The sequence below is a fragment of the Gymnodraco acuticeps genome, unplaced genomic scaffold (assembly GCF_902827175.1).
Source record: "Gymnodraco acuticeps unplaced genomic scaffold, fGymAcu1.1, whole genome shotgun sequence".
Taxonomy (NCBI): domain Eukaryota; kingdom Metazoa; phylum Chordata; class Actinopteri; order Perciformes; family Bathydraconidae; genus Gymnodraco; species Gymnodraco acuticeps.
In genome coordinates, this window is record NW_022991091.1 from 1,927,802 (window position 1) to 1,954,189 (window position 26,388).

Consider the following 26,388-nt stretch of genomic DNA (forward strand, 5'->3'; position numbering starts at 1 on the left):
ACTATGTCGTCCAGGAAGATGGCCGGCCCTGAGGCTGAAGGGCATGCGGGTATAGTGAAACACTCCGAAATGCGTCACGAAAGCTGTAAGGCTGCGGCTGTCAGGGTGCAGCGGAACCTGCAGGTAGCCTTGGCGAAAGTCTAGTTTTGTGAACACGGAAGAGCCGTAGAATTGTGCGACTAGCTCCTCCACTGTGGGCAGTGGATACCTGTCAGGTGTCACAGCCTTGTTCTCCGGCCTGAGATCGCAGGCCCCATGACTTTTTCTTCACCACCACCAGGTTTGAAATCCACGGGGAAGCATCAATGCGCTCGATGATGCCCGCGTCCAATAATTTTTGCAGCTCGGCGGTGACGTCGTCGCGCAGGGCGAGAGGCAGGCGGCGTATGGGCCGGATGTACCTCAGGCTTGAGGAGGGGCTGGTATTCAAAGGCGGTGAGGCAGCCCAAACCACTGAACAGAGCAGGCCAGTGCTGTTGCCAAGGCGAGCCAACAGACAAGATGACGGCCCCAGAATTGTCCACAAGGGTGAAACCCAGCTCACAAAACAAATCAAAAACCCATGAGGTTGGCCCCCTGGCGAGACACTTGAAAGGTGAATGCAGGGAGAGCCTTAGTCCCTTAACGCACAGCAAAGGTGATCGTGCCCGCCATTCCTATTTTAGAGTGTCCATACCCGTACAGATCCTCGGCGTTGGCGGTGAGTGTTCGAAGCGGAAAGGCAGACCCCATCCAGCTCCACCGTGCAGCACTTTAGCGGTCGGGAGGTGGCGGCCACTGAGTGGATGGTCGTTGGCGCGTGCGGCCCAGGCATACGTGCAGGTGGGCTGTCGGTTGCGGGAACAGAGCGACAGACCCGTGAGAAATGGTTCTCCCTGCCACAGCGTTGACACCTCTGTCCCTTGGCAGGGCAGTTTGGAGCTCGATTCTGGTGCGATGATGAGCCACAATTACTACAGGCCTGGCGTGTTGCCGTACCCTGGCGTGCTGCAAAGTTCACATCCAAGTTGTCCTCAGGGAAAACCTTCCTGGGAGGTCAATGGGTAGCGCCACCGTTTGAGTTAGTAGCATGGGTCTGGGGGGAAAATAACTGGAGGAGGGAGCTAGCTGTGATGCTAAGGCTGATGTTGACTTGAGCTGGAAAGCTATATCCACTGCTCTTGCTGAAGTTAGCTCATCTGTCATCATTAGCAACTTTTTTCTGAGCTTCGGGCTATTAGTGTGCTCAGCCAGCTGATCCTGTATGAGTTCATCTTCTAGCGCCCCAAATTTACAGAGGCTGGCTAGTCCTCTCAGATCAGCCACCTGATCTGACCTGGTCAACGGACTCACCCGCCTGTTGCCGAAGTTGCCGAAAAACAATCCGCCGGAGCATAACATTTTGTGGAGCAGCAAAGTGTCCAGTGAGCAGTGTAACACAGTCCTCATATTTCGGAGTGGGTCCGAGAGTCCAAATAATCCGCTGTCCCTCGCTACCCAGCGTGTGTTTCAGCAGGGCTTCCTGTCGTCGTTAGCATCAGCTAGCTCCATGGCTACTATGAACGTTTCGAAAGACTCAAGCCAGAAAACCCACGGGATCGGCGGTTCGCCAGGCAGTGCGAGGAACGGGGAGAGAGGTGAGAGTAGAGAATCCATAATCCTAGTCCCCAATGTTGTGTTTAATAAGACTATGGACTACGGCTTTTGAGTTGACCGTTTATTGAACCAGCTGCCATGGCTTCACAACAAAAACTACCGGTTCACACATCCCCAAACTCCCGGTGCCATCTTAAAGGCACAGTCACACCTGATGTGACACATACATAACACTTGTGTTTGAACAGATATAGAGGTCTCAAAGAAAACACAGGAATAATCAGAGAGCACAACATCAGTCTCCACAACCTTGGAGATGTTCAGACCCTCAGAGATAATTAAGTCCAGAGTGTGCCCCTTATTGTGCGATGGATCCGTCACATGCTGAGTCTGTCCATAGTTATCACAAAACAGTTATTTAGCCCCTCTGTCCTGGGGGTTGTCTTCATGCAGACCCGGCGCCAGAACAAATCTACAAAGAGGGCATATGATTTTCATGGGAGGGCACACAAAACCGTCATATGCCACGGCCAGTATCGGGGTAGCTTGACGTTTCATAGAGGGTGCTCAAACATGTAGGGTTTCCCATTAATGTACCGGGCGCTACAGTGGAATTTTCTACTGCAACACTCCCCACACGCACATACACAGTGTACCCGCGACTGTTACAATGAAGAACAAAGTCATCCCAAATCCTATACTTCCAGCGGCGGGAGTCTGTAGGAACATCGCAGCGGATGGTGGTGCTGGTCCTCCTTCCGGAGGACAACATGACGATAAGACCCTAAACCCGCAAGGAAGGGTCCTGTCCGATCACATCACCCTGTCCGATGCACTCATGCGTTGTCGGAGACCATTTGTAATGGGAACCTTCAATACAGTGAGAGAAGAAGCTAGATTGGTAGAATTAGCACACTGTGCTGAGGAACGGGGAGTGGAGATCCTGGGAATCCAGGAACACAGAAGAGTGCACACTGATGACCAGATCGTGTATCGCAGAGTGGAGGGATGCACGTTCATCACTGCATCTGCGTGGCGAAACGAGGCCCAGGCTGAAACAGTAGGGCTAATGCTGGGCCCTCGGGCGCGTAAGGCTCTCCGTCGGGTTTATCATCACACCGATAGGATCCTTATTGCAGAGTTCTCAGGCAACCCAGTAACAACAGTCATAGTTGTGTACTCACCCACCAACGTGGCACCATCTGAGGAGGTGGAGAAGTTCTATGAGGACCTTGCAATAGCAGTCCGAGATGTCCCAGCACACAACTTCCTGGCAATCCTGGGTGACTTCAATGCAAGGCTTGGACCAGAGGACGCACCCTACCAAATACCACGACTCTACCAACCGCAATGGCGTATACCTCATGGTAGGGCTGGGCGATTTGGCCTAAAAATAAAATCGCGATTTTTTTTCTAACTAATAGACAATTTTCGATTCAAACCTCGATTTTTTTCTGTTTTTTTTTAAACAAACCAGACCAAGGCAAAATGTAAATACATATTTTCTTTGCAAAAAATGCGTAAAAAGGAGGGTTTCTGCCCCATTACTTCTCTTCTTACTTCTATAAGAATAAAACACGGTGAGGTGTAAAATGTGTTTTAATATCATAAATGTTACGCATACCGTCAGTTTAAATGCTGTTTTATACTGAAAAACTAGAAGTTCTTGTGCACAACCAGTTTTATTCTGAAAATCCTTCATCTCCGGACGGTTAGCATTTAGCATGTGGCTAATATACCATTTACTATAGAGGTGAATTTAGTAGCGATATGACACGGAGTGTTGCACACCGAAACCTACTGATTTCAACACTACAACTATAGACGTGGAGATATTATTATTGCTGAATATTAAATAAAGGTACAGTTTATTTGAATACGTTTGTTTACAGACGTGGGTAGTAGTATGAGACAACATCCGGAACTACCGTAAATGAAACCAGCCGTGAAGTATTTCCTGTATTTTTGGAGTATTGATTACAGCGTTTAAAATGTATTAAATGAAAAGTCATGAAAGAGATAAGGAGGAGAACAGGCGTGTTTAGTTATATATTTAATGTACAATGTCGGAGTCCTCTGTTATGCTCAACAACGAACATTGGAGACGTGGAGGGCCGGCCCCCAGCAGCGCCAACCGGCCTACAGCGAGCCAGCGGAGGAGATATATCAGCTGGAGAGGTGGAGCTCGCTCTCCTCCCTTCGCTCACGAGAGCTTTTTTAATTAAAGCACCATTTGAACCTTCTCAGAGACTCCATTTAGTCTCCTTTTAAAGCTTCTCTCCTGGACGCGAGAATAACGAACACAGCATAACAACAGCAGATCGGGCAGAGCTGCAGATCGGGTAGTCACAGGCAATGTGGCTGAGTTTTGGGCGCGTTCTGGAAAGTGAGAGAGTAAGCTACTACGGAGTCCCTTAAAGCAAAAACAAATCTGCGGAGTCTAGAAATGTTTTTAAATCACGATTTTTCGGTTCAGCCATTTCACAAACCGTAGGAAAGTAAAAATGCAAATTAATCGTGAAAACCGAAAAAATCGCCCAGCCCTACCTCATGGCCCTTCTCATGAACATGAGCTACTGGCAGTGAACACCATGTTCCGGAAAAGAACAGGCAAGAGATGGACCTTCCAAGATCGAGCCACAGGCATGCTACGTCAGTTGGACTACATATTTGTGAGGCAAAAGTGGAGGAACTCCATCCTGAATGCTGAACCGTACAGCACGTTCAGCTCTGAGGGCTCTGATCACCGCGTGGTCTCCATGAGGGTGCGACTGAGCCTCAGGGTCCCCAAGCCAAGCCCCAAGATCCGGCATGACTGGAAGGCATTCATAACGGACCCTGGCCTTCAAACCAGGTATACGGAGGAGGTTAGGAAGCGCTTTCGGCAGCTGGATAAGGGAGCGGAGCCCAGCAGCGAATACAGGAGATTCATTGTTGCAAACGAGGAGGCGACCAGGCTATGTGTGCCCGTGCTGGACAGAGCCAGAACCACCCTACGGTCCAGACATCCGGAGGTCGTAGCAGCACGGGGTAGGGTGGAGGAAGCACGCCTCAACTTTGAGCGTGAACCAACCTTGGAGAGACGTGGGGTACTGAACGAAGCCAAACAGTTTCTCTTCAGTACCTACGACACCATCAAAGGGGAGGAACTGATGGGGAGTGTGCAAAGAGTGTAGGCAGCGCAAGGTGAAAGGCAATATGGGGAGGCCTGGAGGGTCATCAATGAGATGACTGGGCGGAAGAGGACTAAGGAGGGAAAGGTTGAGGGACACAGCCCAGAGGAGAGGGTGACGACCTGGTTCAACCACTTCCAAAGCCTGCTGGGCACAATAGCAGAAGAAACTGAGGAAAGTATACCAGCATTCCTCCAGAATCTGCCCATCGACGATGGTCCCTTCACAGCCAGTGAGCTTGCCAGGGATGGCATACCCCCGGAGGTCTTAAAGTACTGTGATCTCGATGACCTCATCCTAGACTTTTGCAACCTCGTTCTACTGCACAACATGCAGCCTGATATATGGTCTCTCTCCAACATCATCCCGGTGCCTAAAGCTGGATACCTCTCAAAGCCAGACAACTACCGAGGCATCAGCCTGACATGTATCACCGCAAAGGTTTACAACCGGATGATACTAAACAGGATACGGTACGCCATCGACCCTCACCTGAGGGAGAACCAGAATGGCTTTCGAGAGGGGAGAACCACCGCAGCCCAGATCTTGGCACTAAGGAGAATGATCGAGGAGGTGAAAAAGGATAACCTGACTGCTGTACTGTGCTTTATCGACTTCAAAAAGGCATTTGACTCGATCAACAGAAGCACAATGGTGAAGATCCTTGAGGCCTATGGTGTCCCTCCCAACCTACTCCGGGCAATAGAGACCATGTACGCTGGAACAAGGGCAAGGGTGGTGACCCCAGATGGCAACAGCGAGGAGTTTGACATCCTGGCTGGGGTAATGCAAGGGGACACCCTGGCCCCCTTCCTCTTCATCATGGTCCTGGATTATGCACTCAGGAAGGCCATCAGTGGACGAAAGCAGGATCTTGGCTTCACTCTAACACCAAGGAGGTCGAGACGACACCCCACAGTAGTCCTGACAGACCTGGACTATGCGGACGACATCAGCCTGCTCTCCGACAGCGTGGAGCAAGCACAGGAACTCCTGAACAGAGTGGAGTCAGAGTGTGCCAAGGTTGGCCTTAGGCTAAACGCCAATAAAACTGAGGTTATCACCTATAACATCTTACCGGAACATCCACCTCTGACAACAACAAAAGGCACTGTGCTTAAAGAAGTCAAGGACTTCAAGTACCTGGGCTCATGGGTCAACTCAACCGAGCAAGATCTTAAGATGAGGAAAGCACTTGCATGGAGGGCCCTGAACGGCATGACCAGTGTATGGAACTCCAACCTCCCCCGTCAAATCAAACTCAGCTTCTTCTATGCAACGGTAGAGTCTGTTCTCCTCTATGGCAGTGAATGCTGGACCCTGAAGCCAACCCTGCAAAAGTCTCTAGACGGATGCTACACCAGAATGTTGCGAGCAGTACTTAACATCAGCAAGAGTGTACATGTAACCAACAAGATCCTGTACGAGGGAATACCAAGGGTGAGTGAGAAAATTGCAGCCAGGAGAATGAGACTAGCAGGACATTGCCAAAGGCATCAAGAGCTGCCAGCCTGCAAATTGGTGCTGTGGGAACCAACACACGGGTATCGGTCACGAGGACGTCCCACACAAACATACGTGGACGTACTCAAGAATGACGCAGGAGCACAAAGTACCGATGAACTGGCCAGATGTATGGAGAACCCGGGATGACTGGAAGCAACGATGGAGGGCTCTTCTGAGGACGACCTAGAGAGAGAGAGAGAGTATTGGTGTAGCTCAAACATGTAGGGTTTCCCATTAATGTACTGGGCGCTACAGTGGAATTTTCTACTGCAACACTCCCCATACGCACATACACAGTGTACCCGCGACTGTTACAATGAAGGCTCGATAATCAGCTCACGGCATATAGGTGTAAGCAGGTGTAAAGTGCTATTTTTCTAAGTGGGGACTGGACCTCATATCCTCCAGGGGGGTCCGGGGGCATGCTTTTTAATATTGAAGTTAAAAGCATCAATCTGTTGCACTTGGAGAGCAAAATTAATTGATCTATACCTCTCTTCATCAACACCCATATGAGACAGAACTGTAAACAGATTTACTATTTCTTTATGGTTATTTTACAAATCACTCCCCTTTTAAACTCTATTCTTATTTTACTGTCATATAGTATGTCGTACCTGTTTTTCATTTATGACTCTTATATTACTATCTGACATCACATACATCGTAGTCTTAAAGTTCACAGTTTTGTTATTATTAAAAAAATATATATATAAATATATATATATATAATTGTTTTATAAATAAAATAAAACATGTTTATTGGGGGAGGGCAGGAATGTCAAATGGGAGGGCCTGGCCCTCCCTGGCCCTCCCACGGCGCCGGGTCTGTCTACATGGATGTTAAAATGACCAACAATGACTAGACGGTCAAAGTAAAGCGCTTTGAGCATCTGGAAAAGCTCTATAATAAATGTAAGGAATTATTATTATTATTATTAAAGTCAAAACACACTATACAGCAGTTCAGTAAAGTCATCAAAACAAATTGCACAGTATTTGGCTGGTCTATATATATTTAGGAACATAGCTCAAGAGGAGCATTTCAGCTGAAGGGCCACATATTCAAAAGAAGCAACGTTTCCATAAGATGTCTACTTGCATTGAAGGGAATCATTGAACAAAATAGCAACTGAATCCCCTGTCTTATGCATTCTTTCCTGACTCATACAACTTAAGTTGGGACGGGTTGATTCAATAAGAACCGCTGCACTGTTATTTTGGTCTATCCAAGTTTCAGTTCAAACTTGATGTGAATTCTGTAAATGTTTAAATCCATCTTATTTAGTGCAACATATTTCATATATAATATATTCTTTGTCTAAATGACATTGTCTGTTTATCTCGGCCTGTGACCTCACGACTGCCATCAGCTTTTCAGATAAAACCTCGGCCAGCACAGTAAGGCTACTTACTGCTGTCTAAAGTATATTATTCATTTACCTCCTATGTTGATTCAACACACCAACAATAGTCATGTTTGTTGTTTACGTACATTATTAGATCAATGTTCTTCCTGTAATATCATTGGAGTTTGTAATGGCACCCTTAACTTCTGAACCATGTGTGGCCTGTTACTAGAAATAGGGTGTTTTCTAATTTTGAAACTCTGAAAGTCATAACATTCAGTTATTAATATCATTTTATTTCTGCAAACTATTTTTTCAAATAAATAATGTGTATCACAATGTATAATATTAACCTTGAAATTATTTAATTCAATCCAACAGGGGTTTGGTTGGCTATTAAAAAAGTGCAATGGAGACTTGTTTTTTTGTTTTGATACAAGGACTACACCGACACATCTCAGTTTGAAGTCACATGGTACCAATGTCATTACAGGCTAATGCCATGGGAGAAAATGAACAACTGCCAACACGGTTTGTAAGGCAATGATTGGACACAGAACAGAAAGCACCTTTGATGATGGCATCTCCCATCATTAAGGTCGTGTAAATGCAATTTCTGATGTTTGCAGTGTGGAACAAAAGGGGCACTAAAGAGTGTAACTAATGCATCAGCACTTCAATGGTCTGGCTTGTTTGAAGCAAATATATCTGCACTTTTCTTCTTAATCTTTATGGTTTATTGCACTTATTACAAGTCACTTTGGATAAAAGCGTTAGTTTACTGAAATGTTATGTATTGTTAAAATGTAATCTACAATAACAATAGAAATTAAGATTTGATGATGAATAATGTTTCAGTAGTTACTATGTTTACTCTGTCAGGGCTAAGTGGGACTACAAACTACAGAGTTGTTCTTTTTGCTCTCACTTTGCTGTGTTACTTTGTGATTTGGCTGGTAAATTTGACCATTATTGTGACCATCATTTTGCACAAAAAGCTTCACGAGCCCATGTATATCTTCCTGTGTAATCTGTGTATAAATGGACTTTATGGGACAGCAGGCTTTTACCCAAAGTTCCTGATTGATCTTCTGTCTACCACTCATGTTATTTCATATGCTGGATGTCTTCTGCAGGGTTTTGTGTTGCACTCTTCAGTTGCTGCAGATTTCTCTTTTCTCGTGCTGATGGCCTACGACAGGTATGTGGCTATATGTCGACCTCTGGTGTACCACTCTGTCATGACTAAAGAGAAAGTTGGTGTGTTTGTGTTTTTTGCTTGGTTAATACCCATTTGTTTGGTGTTCATGGGCACAATAACAACATCAAGAACAAGTTTATGTGGCTCACAAATACCGAGAATCTACTGTGTTAACTGGTTGATAGGTAAACTAGCTTGCTCTGCCTCCATTGCAAACGTTGTTATTCCAGCTTTTAATTATACATTTTATTTCGGTCATTTTATATTTGTTGGTTGGTCTTATATACATCTGATCAGAACATGCAAAGCCTCCAAAGAGAACTGGAGTACATTTATGCAGACATGTGTACCACATTTATTCTGTTTAGTAGTGGGTGTTGTTTCTTTGCTTTTTGATTTGTTGTACATGCGATTTGGCTCAAAAGGACTGCCGCAAAGTGCCCAGAATTTTATGGCAATGCAGTTCATCATTGTTCCTCCAGTTATCAATCCTCTGATGTATGGTTTCAAATTGACACAAATAAGACAAATAATTAAAAGTGCTCTGTGTGGTAGAGGATCAGTTGTTGGATTAAAGTCATGAGCTGTTCACAAAGGAAAGTTCAGTTTGTATATACAAATGTGTGCAGAAAAACCCAATATGTCTAACAGAACTGTTAATCTTTAGATAAAGTAACATGTGCAGAGTATAAGGCCCAACTCAGTACTTAGAGAGTGAAAGAAAGTAGTTTAGAGGGGACGCCTGTCTTTCTCTTAGGCGTGTGAAGCAGGCCAACCATAAGTTATCTTTATCACTACAATCATATCTTAAATGTTCCTCCTAATGTATCTCACATTTACTATATTTTAATAGTTTGTATTTCAATACATCTGTATTTTATCATAAAACGTATGATTCGTTTCACACAGGTGTGTTTCTTTTGAGTAGTTGCACAATATTGTTATTCTCAGATCAGTGTGTGGGCTCAGTGTTGCTCAAGAACATATCCATAATGTAATGGGAATATAGTTTCTCCCTTTTCCTCCAATCATTATTCCCATCGGCCATCATACATATATATGGTTTCTATGTGTAGCACATGAACATAAATATATGTTTTCTATGTGATGAGTGTCTTAAGACTAGGGCAGTAAAGCTAATACGTTTTTGAAAATGGAGTGAGTCCTCTGCACCAGCCGGTTGTCATTGAGTCGTTCCCAGAGATGTTGAGTGGGTCCTCAATAGGTTTTTTTCTTAAGAAAAAAACGTTAGTTTTAAACCTGTGTTTGATGCTATGTAATAATTGTTATAGTTACAGTGTGTGTTCAAAATGTATCTGAAAATAAATCAAATAAAACCCAAAATCTAATAACTTAATTTACAAAACTTTGTACCAATAGAATGTGATATAAGCCGAAATCATGTGAAACTTGAAACATATAAAACATGACCCTTGACTAAGACATAAGTAAAACAATAAGGTGCTGCCCTCACTGCAGTTATGTAGAGACTGTTGAGGATTGACAGAGTTAAACTTTAAGGGGGCTTTATGTGTACAGGAATTAACGATCCACTTCAGAAGGTGGCTTTAACTTCAGGTTCTTTCCTTAAAAAAAATGACTTTCTCTTTACGGTCATATAATCAATGTGTGCCACCATTACATTACATTACATTGCATTTAGCTGACGCTTTTATCCAAAGCGACTTACAATAAGTGCGTTCCACCAGCCTCAGGCAACAGGCTGAGGGACTGAAGTAAACAAAAAAGAGAATTACAGTAGGTCTATTCTAGTTATATTACATACTTTCTTTTAATAACCGTATTATCTTTTCACACAACCTTCTGAATTTGCATTGATGACAAGTTCAGTGTGTCCTGTCAGCCTTTATTCACAGCAGGGGTTGGCAACCCGCGGCCCACGGGCCGCATGCGGCCCTTTAAGCCCTCTGCTCTGGCTCCCTTGAGCTTAGACAAAAATAAGAAGGAAATAAAATAAAAGTATTTTTAGGACTATTTATATTTTGTTGCATGGTTGAAAATGTTTCGTATCTTGTATTTTGAGGTGATACTGTGACACATAAATAAAAAACAAAACGGTTTTAATTAGGTCAACTAAAAATATGCGTCACATCCTGCTACGGTCCCGCGCGAGCGCCTTTTCTTGGAGGCGAATAACCTGACCCCCTGCTCGATGAGCGAACTATGGATAAATCAAAGAAAAGTACCGGAGGAACACAGGATTTAATTCTGTGTGGACAGAGTTATATGCTTTCACAGCAAACGATGCTGGTTTACCGGTATGTTTGATATGTAGAGAGAAGTTGTCAACGGTGGTGCAGCCTTTACGTATCGAGGAACAACAAGGGAGAGGAAGACAGCTGATGATCTTCAGTCATAATTCAATGGGGTGTGTCATTTATTTCAGAAAACACTTTTTGTTATATTCCATGGAATGCTCTTAACGTCCCGATAGCAATGAATATATTAAATGCTTTGACAATAAATACATACAAAAATTAATCTCTGGAAGCCGTAGCGCTGTAAAAAGCATGACCAATCATTTTAGCCGGCCCGGCTAAAGTAACTGGATGGCCTAACTGCCTGTCAGCCTTCCATCTATGCACAAACTTATCTCGTGCCCTCATTGGTCATGTGCGCGTTCGTGTGTGTTGGAGGAGGGGCTCTGTAAGGAAGTCTGAAGGAAGAGGTTTGATTGATTGATTGAAAAGTTTATTAACAGCTTGTATATTGGGTACAGTACAGTACAGCTCAAAACATACAATTGTTAAGGGGATGCAGACCAGAGAAAGACTTTCGTCTTGTTTACATCAGGGTCCCCCAGAGGCATATTTTTTCCGGTTGTGTACTTTCAAATTCTAGCGCACTCGAGCTGGTTTCTCCATTCTTACCTCCCCTACCTTTAACTCTTTTTAGGGTGCAGCTATATGTTTTATTTATTTCAAAGTGGGCCCATTTTAATAATATGTTTTTTCCTTCAAATGTGCAGAGGACTCCCCAAGTGCTGTGTTTAATTTATTTTAAAGTAGGCCTGTGTATTATTTAAAATTCTCCTTTTAAGAGTTATTTATTTCTTATTAGAGGTTAACAGTTTTATATCATGTAATAAATAGCCTAATAAATGCAAAAAAACTGTAGTTTTTGTCTGATATAACAAACTATGAAATAGGCCTGTTTTGCGGCTCCAGACAAAACTTTTTTTGGAAAAAGGAGTAAAATGGCTCTTTTGGTCAAAAAGGTTGCAGACCCCTGATCTACAGGATGCATAACTATTAACATATATATATACCATTTTTCGGGCTCCGGATATTCGGTAGTAATCAGCAGCGAATATTTGGTGCGGAGAGATTTTGTTTTTCTTTTTAATAAAACCTTTTTTTTCACTTTTTTTTCATAATACGCTCCGAGACACCTGACAACACGCTGTTAAGCAGAAGCGCAGAAAGAGCATACTATTACGATTTATATTTATTTATTGTCTCGCATACATTAAAACTAAATGTGTCCTCTGCATTTAACCCAGCCGCAGCGCAGCGCCCGGGGACCAAATCTGGTTCCAAATTCCGTCTATAACGTTTTACAACCTGAAGATACAAAACACATATTTCTGTTATAACAACCATACTTTTAATAACATAGCCGTAACAGTAGGCCTAACTGTGTAATACTTGTTACTGATACAGTAAACAGTATTTAAATAAATGAAGAACGAAAAATAAATGAACGAACTGTATGCCAATAATTGCCTTAGCCCCAGATGTTTCCACATTGCTCCTATTATTTTCACTATTCGGATAAAATTGAAAAACTAATCTAAAAAAACAATTCGGTTGCTTGCTTGCAACTATTTTCCAAGCAAAGTAAGAGCACGATTTTATCATGTGTAACGTTACTGTTTAAACGGCGGATAAAGCAGCTTCATCATATATCATATATGATGAATTGGAAATGGGGGACCCTGATGTAAACAAGACGAAAGTCTTTCTCTGGTCTGCATCCCCTTAACAATTGTATGTTTTGAGCTGTACTGTACTGTACCCAATATACAAGCTGTTAATAAACTTATCAATCAATCAATCAATCATGGCAACTTGACAACAGCTAAGCTAAGCTAGGCTAGTACTTACAGCATCCGGTGACTTTTCAGAGTTGTTGTGCCACCGTGGTAGACCAGTTTCTTGTCGCATATTTGGCACACTGCCTTCTTCTTACCGTCGTCCAATTTTTTAAATGGTCCCACACAGCTGAAGTCTTCGGCATTTTGTGTTCAGGTGTGTGAAACGAGGTGAAGCAAGGTGAAGCGTGCCGTTTGCGTTCGTGACTGTGAGTGAACGCGATGTCAGGAGCACATGCTGAGATTGTATATATTTACGCATTTTAACAGTGCAATTCAAAAGTATAAATATAGTATAAGAATATGGCAATTCGCCTTTATTGATAGCATACATTTACATACATACATTTTTTTTTTTTTTTAAATAAAAAAACGAATATCCGAATAATGAAATTGAAACCCGAATAGTTGGCCAACGAACGAATATTCGAATAGTCGAATATTCGGGTACAGCCCTAAGTACATATCATATCATATGTTAGGATCATAAGTTCTTCTGAGGGAACTAACATGCAAGAAGTTCAAAGAAACTAAATAAGGTAGACAATTTGAGTAAAGTTACCGAGCTCTCATATGTCAATCAATCTCTTCGGAAATCACGTCACCAAAGAAGAGGAAGTCCCCCTCGCTTTGAATGTGATCGTCGTCACAATTTCCCATGCAAGTCACAGTTAGGTTAGTTGTTATTAGTTGAATAGTTACTGCAAAAGGGGCAATTAGTCCATCTGAAGCTGCTCTGGGGACATGAAAACTAAAAAAGTGGCAAACTTTGCAGTAGGTTTTAATCTAATCAATGTTACTTCATTGTCCGTATTAAATAAACAACAGCACTTCCAGCAGCAACTCAGAAAAAAAGGATTCACCTCATGATGTTACCTCAGTGGATCTATGCACCCATGCAGTAACTGGAATGCTTTTAAGGAAAAGGGAGAATTTGGTCACTGTTAGCAGAACAAAGACGATGCTATATTTTGAATATAGGGCACCCCCCTCCCAAAAAAAGAGGGATGAATGCCCCAATTAGAATCAGAATCAGTTTTATTACCACAAATATGGGGAATTTGCTTTGGTATATGTGGTGCATGCTAAGACACACAAATAAGAATATATAGCAACACTCAATACAATGAAATTAGGACTGTTATGGCAGCTATTTAAAGGAAACTATTTTAAGACTATTGTAACAAACTAACAATATTTACATATGACAAATACTATATAATATATTTAAAGTGGAGAGCAGATCTGATTTAAAAGACTGGCAATGTCTACAAAGTGAGCCAAACTACATGTCAACGTGAAAAATATTATTAAGTTCTTGTTGGGTCTCTTCAGCAAATGTAATGATTTCATGAAGGTGTCAAGAATAAAGTATGAGCCATATTTTCAAAGATTTTCCTCTGCAATTTTCTAATTCTTATTATTAACCCTATTGTATATGTATAGTAGGGGTGTAACGGTTCACAAACATTTCGGTTCGGTACGTACCTCGGTTTTTTGGTCACGGTTCGGTTCGGTACGTTTTCGGTACAGCATAATTTTTTTTCACAAAACAAAACATATATATATATATATTTATTATTATTATTAAACTGTGAATAATGTATTCACTCAAATAAATACAACATATAATAAAATAAACATTAAGGTGCAGCATTTCGATGAACTGAAATAATCTGTATTTGAACTTTACTGTACTAGTACTCACAAAACATAAACTATTAGTTTTGGGTTTTTAATTTTTTATTAAACTGTGAATCTTCACTCAAATAAATACAAAATATAATAAAATGAACATTAAGGTGCAGCATTTCGATGAACTGAAATAATCTGTATTTGAACTGTACTGTACTAGCACCTAAGCAGCCAGTTTGACATTAGGACTTGCTTGTCATTGTATTTTCATGTTGTTTTAAAGAAAGATGAACTTGTCCACATTGCTTGCCGAAAGGGCAGATCTGCTGGCACTAACAATGTCTCCTGCTGTGGAGAACACCCTCTCTAGGGACAGTGGCAGCAGATACAGCCAGGTAGCGCTTTGCTAACATGGCAACATAAGGATATTTGGCGTTTGTAATAGCTTTGGCTCGGTCTGAACTCTCTGCGAGTGGTGGAGGCTTAAATGCTAGCGGGAGTTGGGTTTGCACTTCAGTCTTTTTTCTTTTGGTACCGGTGATATTCACGTTCGGGTGATGCCTTTTCAAGAGTGTGCAAGTTTGATGTATTGCCAGCCGCGTAACCAATGTTAATTGAACAATGCCGACAAACAGCTTTGGTTCGGTCCACCTGTCTTTGTCCGTCATCCTTGTACGTAACTGCAAAACCAAAATGTTCCCAAACCGGAGACTTCAATGATGCTGGAGGATTTTCGAGCTCAACTTTATCTGCGTTCGCCATTTAGACAGTTCCTCAAATTACTGACTACATATGAACGCATCCCTCTGACCAGCTCTCATAGTATGCCTCTCATCCAATGAAATGACTTGCTCGCTCTATGACGCGTTGAACCCAATGTGAGCAAATTACTCTGAATGCTGCGACGCAGCACCTGAGATTATTCCAAGAAGTTGTTCACGTTCTCAATTTTTTACGTTCAACGTTATATTCGTTCGGTACACTTCGGTACACACCTGTACCGAACCGAAGGGCCCGTACCGAATAATTTCGGTACGGGTACGTGTACCGTTACACCCCTAATGTATAGGCATTATCAGAGGTTATCACTCAGCCATAGGTCTGGATCAGAAGTGGCCGACTATATAGGCGTAGTAAGACATCCTTTGTTAAGTGCTAAAAAATACCTATAACTCTGCAATGATCCACCCAGACATGCTATTGTGCAAGCATCTCCAGACCTCTGCTCTCCTCTCTGTACAGCTGCACCTCTAGTCACCCGTCAGTCAAACATAGTCTACTGGTGAAATGGTTATGTAAATGTCGTATGAATAGCTATGGTAACTTATTTTTTTGTTTTTCATTATCTGAGCCAGTGGTAGCATGTAGATGTTAAAGAGAAGAGGAGCCTTGAGGAACCCCAAATGTCATATTTGTCAATTCAGATGTGTGGTTACCTATAAAAAACTAAGTTTTTCCAGTCCTAAGACCGTAGGATTCGAACAAATTTAGAACTTTAGAACTTAGTTTTCCAGTTGGTCTAGTAATATGTTGTGGTCAACAGTTTCAAATGCAGCACTAAGATCTAATAATACTAACACTGAGTTTCTGCCACTGTCGGTGTGTAAGTGGATGTCATCGAATACCTTAACAAGAGCAATCCCTGTGCTGTGGTGCGGTCGAAAGCCTGACTGGAACACATCCAAACAGTTATTTAAATGCAAGAATATGGCGCAACAGCGGTAATTAAAGCTTAAAAGTCTCAAAAATGCTACAACTACTGTCAAACTAGATGAAACACCACGCTGCTCCTCCGCTCCCTTCACTGGCTTCCGCTAACTGCTAGAATCCGCTTCAAGACACTGGTACTTGCTTACCATGCTGTGAATGGATCTGGCCCTTCCTACATCCAGGACATGGTTAAACCGTACACCCCAGCACGTGCACTCCGCTCTGCATCAGCCAAACAGCTCGCTGCACCCGCACTGCAAGGTGGACACAAGTTCCCATCAGCAAAAACACGTGGGTTTGCTATCCTGGCTCCAAAATGGTGGAATGAGCTCCCCATTGACATCAGGACAGCAGAAAGCCTGCACATCTTCCGGCGCAGACTGAAAACTCATCTCTTTCGACTCCACTTCGAGCGATAGAATTATTAACAAAGCACTTATATACTAATAAAGGACTGGCTTATCTAAAGCCAGTTGAGTAGCACTTGAAATGTTTTAGCTCTATGAAACCTGATGTACTTATATGATTCTGTTTTCTTCAAGTTTGTATTTTGTTGGTCGAACGCACTTATTGTAAGTCGCTTTGGATAAAAGCGTCAGCTAAATGCAATGTAATGTAATGTAATTAATGTGAAGTATTTTCTTAAAGGAGGATGAAAGCGTAATTAAGGAGCACTATTGGAGTGACTTTGATGGTTATTGGACTCAGGATTAAGTCATTTGGATTCCCGCTGTATGAAGAAATTAAAGGACGGCGCAAGTGGAAACAATTCACAAAGGGATTAAACTGTTTAAAACACATGCTCAAAGTAAACCGGATTTTGCAGATGTGTTTATGTGGATTCAAAAGTCGTACATAATCTACAAAATGGAGGAGACCGATCTGATCGGAGCAACTGTGACAAATAATCCAACTGAAACCGGCATGGACAATGACTATGTTTTAAAAATGCGCTTATCCAGAAAAGCCCGGTTTGGACACTTTACGGGCAGAAGCAACATTTCTATTAAAGAAAGAATTATACATTTCTGTCTTTTTATGCCTTTAATAGCTACTAACTTGAATTTGTATTCAAATTAATTAATCAATTATTTTTTATATTTTATTGTAATGTAGAGACAAGGCTTTTAGTGACAATCATGTATTGCTTTACAATTATATGTAAAAAAAAATAAAAATAAAAAAGTCTAAATATGATATTTGGCCTCAAATCATCGCCCCCCCTGCGATCTTTGGCGGCCCCCAGGTTGGGAACCACTGCTCTAGGTCTTTATCGTTAATCAGATAGAATAGTGTCATGGTATTTGAATTTATTTTAAGTGGACACAGGGACAACACATTTGATGTACCTGATACAGAGACACTGACAGCTTGTCTGATTTTATGAATTTTATTCGTGAAGAAGGAGGCACATTCATTGCAGGCCGTGGTGAATGGAAGTTCAGAGGCTACTGACACGGGGGGGTTTGTTAGTCTGTCGACGGTAGGAGGGCTGCAAGGGGCGATGGGGGTTGCGGGCCAGTTTTGCCACTGACCAGGCAGGCCGTGCACTCCTCCACCATTGTCTCTATATCTCGAACCCCAAAAACTCGATGGCTGGAACGGCGAAGGTGCACTTTTCCCAATTTAGCGTGAGGTTGTGACTGGCGAGGACGTCCAGCACCCTCGCCAGGCGTTTGTCATGAACGGCCGGTGTTGCACCATGAACCACTATGTCGTCCAGGAAGATGACCGGCCCTGAGGCTGAAGGGCATGCGGGTATAGTGAAACACTCCGACATGCGTCACGAAAGCTATAAGGCTGCGGCTGTCAGGGTGCAGCGGAACCTGCAGGTAGTCTTGGCGAAGGTCTAGTTTTGTGAACACGGAGCCGTAGAATTGTGCGACTAGCTCCTCCACTGTGGGCAGCGGATACCTGTCAGGTGTCACAGCCTTGTTCCCCGGCCTGAGATCGCAGGCCCCCTGACTTTTTCTTCACCACCACCAGGTTTGAAATCCACGGGGAAGCATCAATGCGCTCGATGATGCCCGCGTCCAAGAGTTTTTACAACTTGGCGGTGACGTCGTCGCGCAGGGCGAGAGGCAGGCGGCGTATGGGCCGGATATACCTCAGGCTTGAGGAGGGGCTGGTGGTCAAAGGCGGTGAGGCAGCCCAAACCACTGAACAGAGCAGGCCAGTGCTGTTGCCAAGGCGAGCCAACAGACAAGATGACGGCCCCAGAATTGTCCACAAGGGTGAAACCCAGCTCACAAAACAAATCAAAAACCCATGAGGTTGGCCCCCTGGCGAGACACTTGAAAGGTGAATGCAGGGAGAGCCTTAGTCCCTTAACGCACAGCAAAGGTGATCGTGCCCGCCATTCCTATTTTAGAGTGTCCATACCCGTACAGATCCTCGGCGTTGGCAGTGAGTGTTCGAAGCGGAAAGGCAGACCCCATCCAGCTCCACCGTGCAGCACTTTAGCGGTCGGGAGGTGGCGGCCACTGAGTGGATGGTCGTTAGCGCGTGCGGCCCAGGCATACGTGCAGGTGGGCTGTCGGTTGCGGGAACAGAGCGACAGACCCGTGAGAAATGGTTCTCCCTGCCACAGCGTTGACACCTCTGTCCCTTGGCAGGGCAGTTTGGAGCTCGACTCTGGTGCGATGATGAGCCACAATTACCACAGGCCCGGCGTGTTGCCGTACCCTGGCGTACTGCAAAGTTCACATCCAAGTTGTCCTCAGGGAAAACCTCCCTGGGAGGTCAATGGGTAGCGCCACCGTTTGAGTTAGTAGCATGGGTCTGGGGGGAAAAGAACTGGAGGAGGGAGCTAGCTGTGATGCTAAGGCTGCTGTTGACTTGAGCTGGAAAGCTATATCCACTGCTCTTGCTGAAGTTAGCTCATCTGTCATCATTAGCAACTTTTTTCTGAGCTTCGGGCTATTAGTGTGCTCAGCCAGCTGATCCCGTATGAGTTCATCTTCCAGCGCCCCAAATTTACAGAGGCTGGCTAGTCCCCTCAGATCAGCCACCTGATCTGACCTGGTCAACGGACTCACCCGCCTGTTGCCGAAGTTGCCGAAAAACAATCCGCCGGAGCATAACATTTTGTGGAGCAGCAAAGTGTCCAGTGAGCAGTGTAACACAGTCCTCATATTTCGGAGCGGGTCCGAGAGTCCAAACAATCCGCTGTCCCTCGCTGCCCAGCGTGTGTTTCAGCAGGGCTTCCTGTCGTCGTTAGCATCAGCTAGCTCCATGGCTACTATGAACGTTTCGAAGGACTCAAGCCAGCAAACCCACGGGATCGGCGGTTCGCCAGGCAGTGCGAGGAACGGGGAGAGAGGTGAGAGTAGAGAATCCATAATCCTAGTCCCCAATGTTGTGTTTAATAAGACTATGGGCTACGGCTTTTGAGTTGACCGTTTATTGAACCAGCTGCCATGGCTTCACAACAAAAACTACCGGTTCACACATCCCCAAACTCCCGGTGCCATCTTAAAGGCACAGTCACACCTGATGTGACACCTACATAACACTTGTGTTTGAACAGATATAGAGATCTCAAAGAAAACACAGGAATAATCAGAGAGCGCAACATCAGTCTCCACAACCTTGGAGATGTTTAGACCCTCAGAGATAATTAAGTCCAGAGTGTGCCCCTTATTGTGCGACGGATCCGTCACATGCTGAGTCTGTCCATAGTTATCACAAAACAGTTATTTAGCCCCTCTGTCCTGGGGGTTGTCTACATAAAGACCCGGCGCCAGAACAAATCTACAAAGAGGGCATACGATTTTCATGGGAGGGCACACAAAACCGTCATATGCCACAGCCAGTATCGGGGTAGCTTGACGTTTCATAGAGGGTGCTCAAACATGTAGGGTTTCCCATTAATGTAGCGGGCGTTACAGTGGAATTTTCTACTGCAACACTCCCCACATGCACATACACAGTGTACCCGCGACTGTTACAATGAAGAACAAAGTCATCCCAAATCCTATACTTCCATGCGTTGTCGGAGACCATTTGTAATGGGAACCTTCAATGCATGTACAGTGAGAGAAGACGCTAGATTGGTAGAATTAGCACACTGTGCTGAGGAACGGGGAGTGGAGATCCTGGGAATCCAGGAACACAGAAGAGTGCACACTGATGACCAGATCGTGTATCGCAGAGTGGAGGGATGCACATTCATCACTGCATCTGCATGGCGAAACAAGGCCCAGGCTGCAACAGTAGGGCTAATGCTGGGCCCCCGGGCGCGTAAGGCTCTCCGTCGGGTTTATCATCACACCGATAGGATCCTTATTGCAGAGTTCTCAGGCAACCCAGTAACAACAGTCATAGTCGTGTACTCACCCACCAACGTGGCACCATCTGAGGAGCTGGAGAAGTTCTATGAGGACCTTGCAACAGCAGTCCGAGATGTCCCAGCACACAACTTCCTGGCAATCCTGGGTGACTTCAATGCAAGGCTTGGACCAGAGGACGCACCCTACCAATACCACGACTCTACCAACCGCAATGGCGTATACCTCATGGCCCTTCTCATGGTACACGAGCTACTGGCAGTGAACATCATGTTCCGGAAAAGAACAGGCAAGAGATGGACCTTCCAAGATCGAGCCACAGGCATGCTACGTCAGTTGGACTACATATTTGTGTGGCAAAAGTGGAGGAACTCCATCCTGAATGCTGAACCGTACAGCACGTTCAGCTCTGTGGGCTCTGATCACCGCGTGGTCTCCATGAGGGTGCGACTGAGCCTCAGGGTCCCCAAGCCAAGCCCCAAGATCCGTCATGACTGGAAGGCATTCATAACGGACCCTGGCCTACAAACCAGATATACGGAGGAGGTTAGGAAGCGCTTTCGGCAGCTGGATAAGGGAGCGGAGCCCAGCAGCGAATACAGGAGATGCATTGTTGCAAACGAGGAGGCGACCAGGCTATGTGTGCCCGTGCTGGACAGAGCCAGAACCACCCTACGGTCCAGACATCCGGAGGTCGTAGCAGCACGGGGTAGGGTGGAGGAAGCACGCCTCAACTTTGAGCGTGAACCAACCTTGGAGAGACGTGGGGTACTGAACGAAGCCAAACAGTTTCTCTTCAGTACCTACGACACCATCAAAGGGGAGGAACTGATGGAGAGTGTGCAAAGAGTGTAGGCAGCGCAAGGTGAAAGGCAATATGGGGAGGCCTGGAGGGTCATCAATGAGATGACTGGGCGGAAGAGGACTAAGGAGGGACAGGTTGAGGGACACAGCCCAGAGGAGAGGGTGACGACCTGGTTCAACCACTTCCAAAGCCTGCTGGGCACAATAGCGGATGGAGCTGAGGAAAGTATACCAGCATTCCTCCATCAATCAATCAATCAATGTTTATTTATATAGCCCAATATCACAAATGTTACATTTGTCTCAGTGGACTTTACAGTTTGTACAAAATATCAGTATGACAATACGACACCCTCTGTCCTTAGACCCTCACATCGTACAAGGAAAAACTTCCGAAGAAAACCCACAGTTTAAAGGGAAAAATGGGAGAAACCTCAGGGAGAGCAACAGAGGAGGGATCCCTCTCCCAGGACGGACAGACGTGCAATAGATGCCGTGTGTAAATTGAAAAGATAATACATTTGCAACATAGGTAGTCCAAATGTTTGGAAATGCATGTGTGTATAATAGGAAGATGAATCCACGAGGATATCCATCCAGGACCTATGATCCAGGACCACAGCCACGACTCAAGATCCAGGGCTCGCGATCCAGGACAGAGGAGCGCAGGATCATCCATGACTCCGGATCCCGGCGTATATAGACACCAAAAAGAAAGACATTTGGGGAAGCTGGGTTAATCGGAACATGAGAGTACACAGGTATAGACAGAGAGAAGGAAGAAGTAAGATGTCCCCCGACAAACTAAGCCTATATCAGCAAAACTAGGGGCTGAATCTAATCAGCCCTAACTATAAGCTTTATCAAAAAGGAAGGTCTTAAGCGCACTCTTAAAAACGGATAGGGTGTCTGCCGCCCGAACACAAACTGGAAGCTGATTCCACAAATGTGGAGCTTGATAAGAAAAGGCTCTGGCTCCCATTGTACTTTTAGAGACTCTAGGAACAACCAACAACCCTGCATTCTTGGAACGCAATGCCCTAGTAGGACAGTAGGGTATAATGAGTTCTTTAAGGTAAGATGGCGCCTGCCCATTAAGGGCTTTGTAGGCGAGAAGAAGAATTTTAAATTCTATCCTGTGTTCTATAGGGAGCCAGTGTAAGGCAGCCAGAACAGGAGTAATGTGGTCCCTTTTCCTAACTCTGGTTAGTACACGAGCCGCAGCATTTTGAATCAGCTGAAGCGACTTGACTGACTTCTTGGTACACCCTGATAATAAAGAGTTACAATAATCCAGCCTTGAAGTCAGAACCTCCAGAACCTGCCCATCAACGATGGTCCCTTCACAGCCAGTGAGCTTGCCAGGGCGAAGTCCACAGTGAGAGAGGGCAAAAGTGCTGGGCCGGATGGCATACCCCCGGAGGTCTTAAAGTACTGTGATCTCGATGACCTCATCCTAGACTTTTGCAACCTCGTTCTACTGCACAACATGCAGCCTGATATATGGTCTCTCTCCAACATCATCCCGGTGCCTAAAGCTGGATACCTCTCAAAGCCAGACAACTACCGAGGCATCAGCCTGACATGTATCACCGCAAAGGTTTACAACCGGATGATACTAAACAGGATACGGTACGCCATCGACCCTCACCTGAGGGAGAACCAGAATGGCTTTCGAGAGGGGAGAACCACCGCAGCCCAGATCTTGGCACTAAGGAGAATGATCGAGGAGGTGAAAAAGGATAACCTGACTGCTGTACTGTGCTTTATCGACTTCAAAAAGGCATTTGACTCGATCCACAGAAGCACAATGGTGAAGATCCTTGAGGCCTATGGTGTCCCTCCCAACCTACTCCGGGCAATAGAGACCATGTACGCTGGAACAAGGGCAAGGGTGGTGACCCCAGATGGCAACAGCGAGGAGTTTGACATCCTGGCTGGGGTAATGCAAGGGGACACCCTGGCCCCCTTCCTCTTCATCATGGTCCTGGATTATGCACTCAGGAAGGCCATCAGTGGACGAAAGCAGGATCTTGGCTTCACTCTAACACCAAGGAGGTCGAGACGACACCCCACAGTAGTCCTGACAGACCTGGACTATGCGGACGACATCAGCCTGCTCTCCGACAGCGTGGAGCAAGCACAGGAACTCCTGAACAGAGTGGAGTCAGAGTGTGCCAAGGTTGGCCTTAGGCTAAACGCCAAGAAAACTGAGGTTATCACCTATAACATCTTACCGGAACATCCACCTCTGACAACAACAAAAGGCACTGTGCTTAAAGAAGTCAAGGACTTCAAGTACCTGGGCTCATGGGTCAACTCAACCGAGCAAGATCTTAAGGTGAGGAAAGCACTTGCATGGAGGGCCCTGAACGGCATGACCAGTGTATGGAACTCCAACCTCCCCCGTCAAATCAAACTCAGCTTCTTCTATGCAACGGTAGAGTCTGTTCTCCTCTATGGCAGTGAATGCTGGACCCTGAAGCCAACCCTGCAAAAGTCTCTAGACGGATGCTACACCAGAATGTTGCGAGCAGTACTTAACATCAGCAAGAGTGTACATGTAACCAACAAGATCCTGTACGAGGGAATACCAAGGGTGAGTGAGAAAATTGCAGCCAGGAGAATGAGACTAGCAGGACATTGACAAAGGCATCAAGAGCTGCCAGCCGGCAAATTGATGCTGTGGGAACCAACACACGGGTATCGGTCACGAGGACGTCCTGCACAAACATACGTGCACGTACTCAAGAATGACGCAGGAGCACAAAGTACCGATGAACTGGCCAGATGTATGGAGAACCGGGATGACTGGAAGCAACAATGGAGGGCTCTTCTGAGGACGACCTAGAGAGAGAGAGAGAGAGTATCGGTGTAGCTCAAACATGTAGGGTTTCCCATTAATGTACCGGGCGCTACAGCGGAATTTTCTACTGCAACACTCCCCACACGCACATACACAGTGTACCCGCGACTGTTACAATGAAGGCTCGATAATCAGCTCAAGGCATATAGGTGTAAGCAGGTTTAAAGTGCTATTTTTCTAAGTGGGGACTGGACCTCATATCCTCCAGGGGGGTCCGGGGGCAAGCTTTTTAATATTGAAGTTAAAAGCATCAATCTGGTGCACTTGGAGAGCAAAATTAATTGATATATACCTCTCTTCATCAACACCCATATGAGACAGAACTGTAAACAGATTTACTATTTCTTTATGTTTATTTTACAAATCACTCCCCTTTTAAACTCTATTCTTGTTTTACTGTCATATAGTATGTCATACCTGTTTTTCATTTATGACTCTTATATTACTATCTGACATCACATACATCGTAGTCTTAAAGTTCACAGTTTTGTTATTATTAAAAAATATATATATAAATATATATATATATATATATATATATATATATAATTATTTTATAAATAAAATAAAACGTGTTTATTGGGGGAGGGCAGGAATGTCAAATGGGAGGGCCTGGCCCTCCATGGCCCTCCCACAGCGCCGGGTCTGTCTACATGGATGTTAAAATGACCAACAATGACTAGACGGTCAAAGTAAAGCGCTTTGAGCATCTGGAAAAGCGCTATAATAAATGTAAGGAATTATTATTATTATTATTAAAGTCAAAACACACTATACAGCAGTTCAGTAAAGTCATCAAAACAAATTGCACAGTATTTGGCTGCTCTATAGATATTTAGGAACATAGCTCAAGAGGAGCATTTAAGCTGAAGGGCCACATATTCAAAAGAAGCAACGTTTCCATAAGATGTCTACTTGCATTGAAGGGAATCATTGAACAAAATAGCAACTGAATCCCCTGTCTTATGCATTCTTTCCTGACTCATAAAACTTAAGTTGGGACGGGTTGATTCAATAAGAACCGCTGCACTGTTATTTTGGTCTATCCAAGTTTCAGTTCAAACTTGATGTGAATTCTGCAAATGTTTAAATCCATCTTATTTAGTGCAACATATTTCATATATAATATATTCTTTGTCTAAATGACATTGTCTGTTTGCCCCGGCCTGTGACCTCACTACTAACATCAGCTTTTCAGATAAAACCTCGGCAAGCACAGTGAGGCTACTTACTGCTGTCTAAAGTATATTATTCATTTACCTCCTATGTTGATTCAACACACCAACAATAGTCATGTTTGTTGTTTACGTACATTATTAGATCAATGTTCTTCCTGTAATATCATTGGAGTTTGTAATGGCACCCTTAACTTCTGAACCATGTGTGGCCTGTTACTAGAAATAGGGTGTTTTCTAATTTTGAAACTCTCTGAAAGTCATAACATTCAGTTATTAATATCATTTTATTTTATTTCTGCAAACTATTTTTTCAAATAAATAATGTGTTAACCTATTAACCTTGAAATTATTTAATTCAATCCAACAGGGGTTTGGTTGGCTATTAAAAAAGTGCAATGGAGACTTGTTTTTTTGTTTTGATACAAGGACTACACCGACACATCTCAGTTTGAAGTCACATGGTACCAATGTCATTACAGGCTAATGCCATGGGAGAAAATGAACAACTGCCAACACGGTTTGTAAGGCAATGATTGGACACAGAACAGAAAGCACCGTTGATGATGGCATCTCCCATCATTAAGGTCGTGTAAATAACATTTCTGATGTTTGCAGTGTGGAACAAAAGGGGCACTAAAGAGTGTAACTAATGCATCAGCACTTCAATGGTCTGGCTTGTTTGAAGCAAATATATCTGCACTTTTCTTCTTAATCTTTATGGTTTATTGCACTTATTATAAGTCACTTTGGATAAAAGCGTTAGTTTACTGAAATGTTATGTATTGTTAAAATGTAATCTACAATAACAATAGAAATTAAGATTTGATGATGAATAATGTTTCAGTAGTTACTATGTTTACTCTGTCAGGGCTAAGTGGGACTACAAACTACAGAGTTGTTCTTTTTACTCTCACTTTGCTGTGTTACTTTGTGATTTGGCTGGTAAATTTGACCATTATTGTGACCATCATTTTGCACAAAAAGCTTC

The 26,388-nt window shown here is 44.1% G+C and overlaps 5 protein-coding genes across 6 annotated transcripts in view; 4 read left to right on the plus strand and 1 right to left on the minus strand.

The window, feature by feature from the left end:
* Positions 1–2,217: 2,217 nt before the first annotated feature.
* On the plus strand, positions 2,218–4,777 carry LOC117560114 (craniofacial development protein 2-like). Its single transcript, XM_034236903.1, is given in 4 exon segments — positions 2,218–2,899; positions 2,901–2,930; positions 4,070–4,073; positions 4,117–4,777. Coding segments are annotated over 4 exon segments (1,323 nt in total). The 5' UTR covers positions 2,218–2,245; the 3' UTR covers positions 4,752–4,777.
* Positions 4,778–5,422: 645 nt separating this feature from the next.
* LOC117560118 (GTPase IMAP family member 8-like) overlaps positions 5,423–26,388 on the minus strand; it is an 80,006-nt gene continuing 59,040 nt past the window's right edge. Inside the window, exon 6 of one of the 2 annotated variants that reach the window (XM_034236909.1) lies at positions 5,423–6,437. The gene's annotated coding sequence lies outside the window, so the exon portion shown is untranslated. Of the gene's footprint in view, positions 6,438–23,839; positions 24,204–26,388 lie in introns of those variants that run through there. The other variant, XM_034236908.1, reaches the window with a different exon arrangement.
* On the plus strand, positions 8,443–9,387 carry LOC117560093 (olfactory receptor 1D5-like). Its single transcript, XM_034236859.1, has one exon. It carries the CDS (start codon positions 8,443–8,445, stop codon positions 9,385–9,387), a length of 945 nt encoding a protein of 314 aa, XP_034092750.1.
* Positions 20,250–21,407, plus strand: LOC117560094 (craniofacial development protein 2-like). The gene has a single exon (XM_034236860.1). It carries the CDS (start codon positions 20,250–20,252, stop codon positions 21,405–21,407), a length of 1,158 nt encoding a protein of 385 aa, XP_034092751.1.
* The window catches only part of LOC117560095 (olfactory receptor 1D5-like), a 945-nt gene continuing 782 nt past the window's right edge, over positions 26,226–26,388 (plus strand). The window contains exon 1 of the mRNA XM_034236861.1: positions 26,226–26,388. This exon is cut by the window's right edge and continues 782 nt beyond it. Coding sequence (XP_034092752.1) covers positions 26,226–26,388 — 163 coding nt within the window.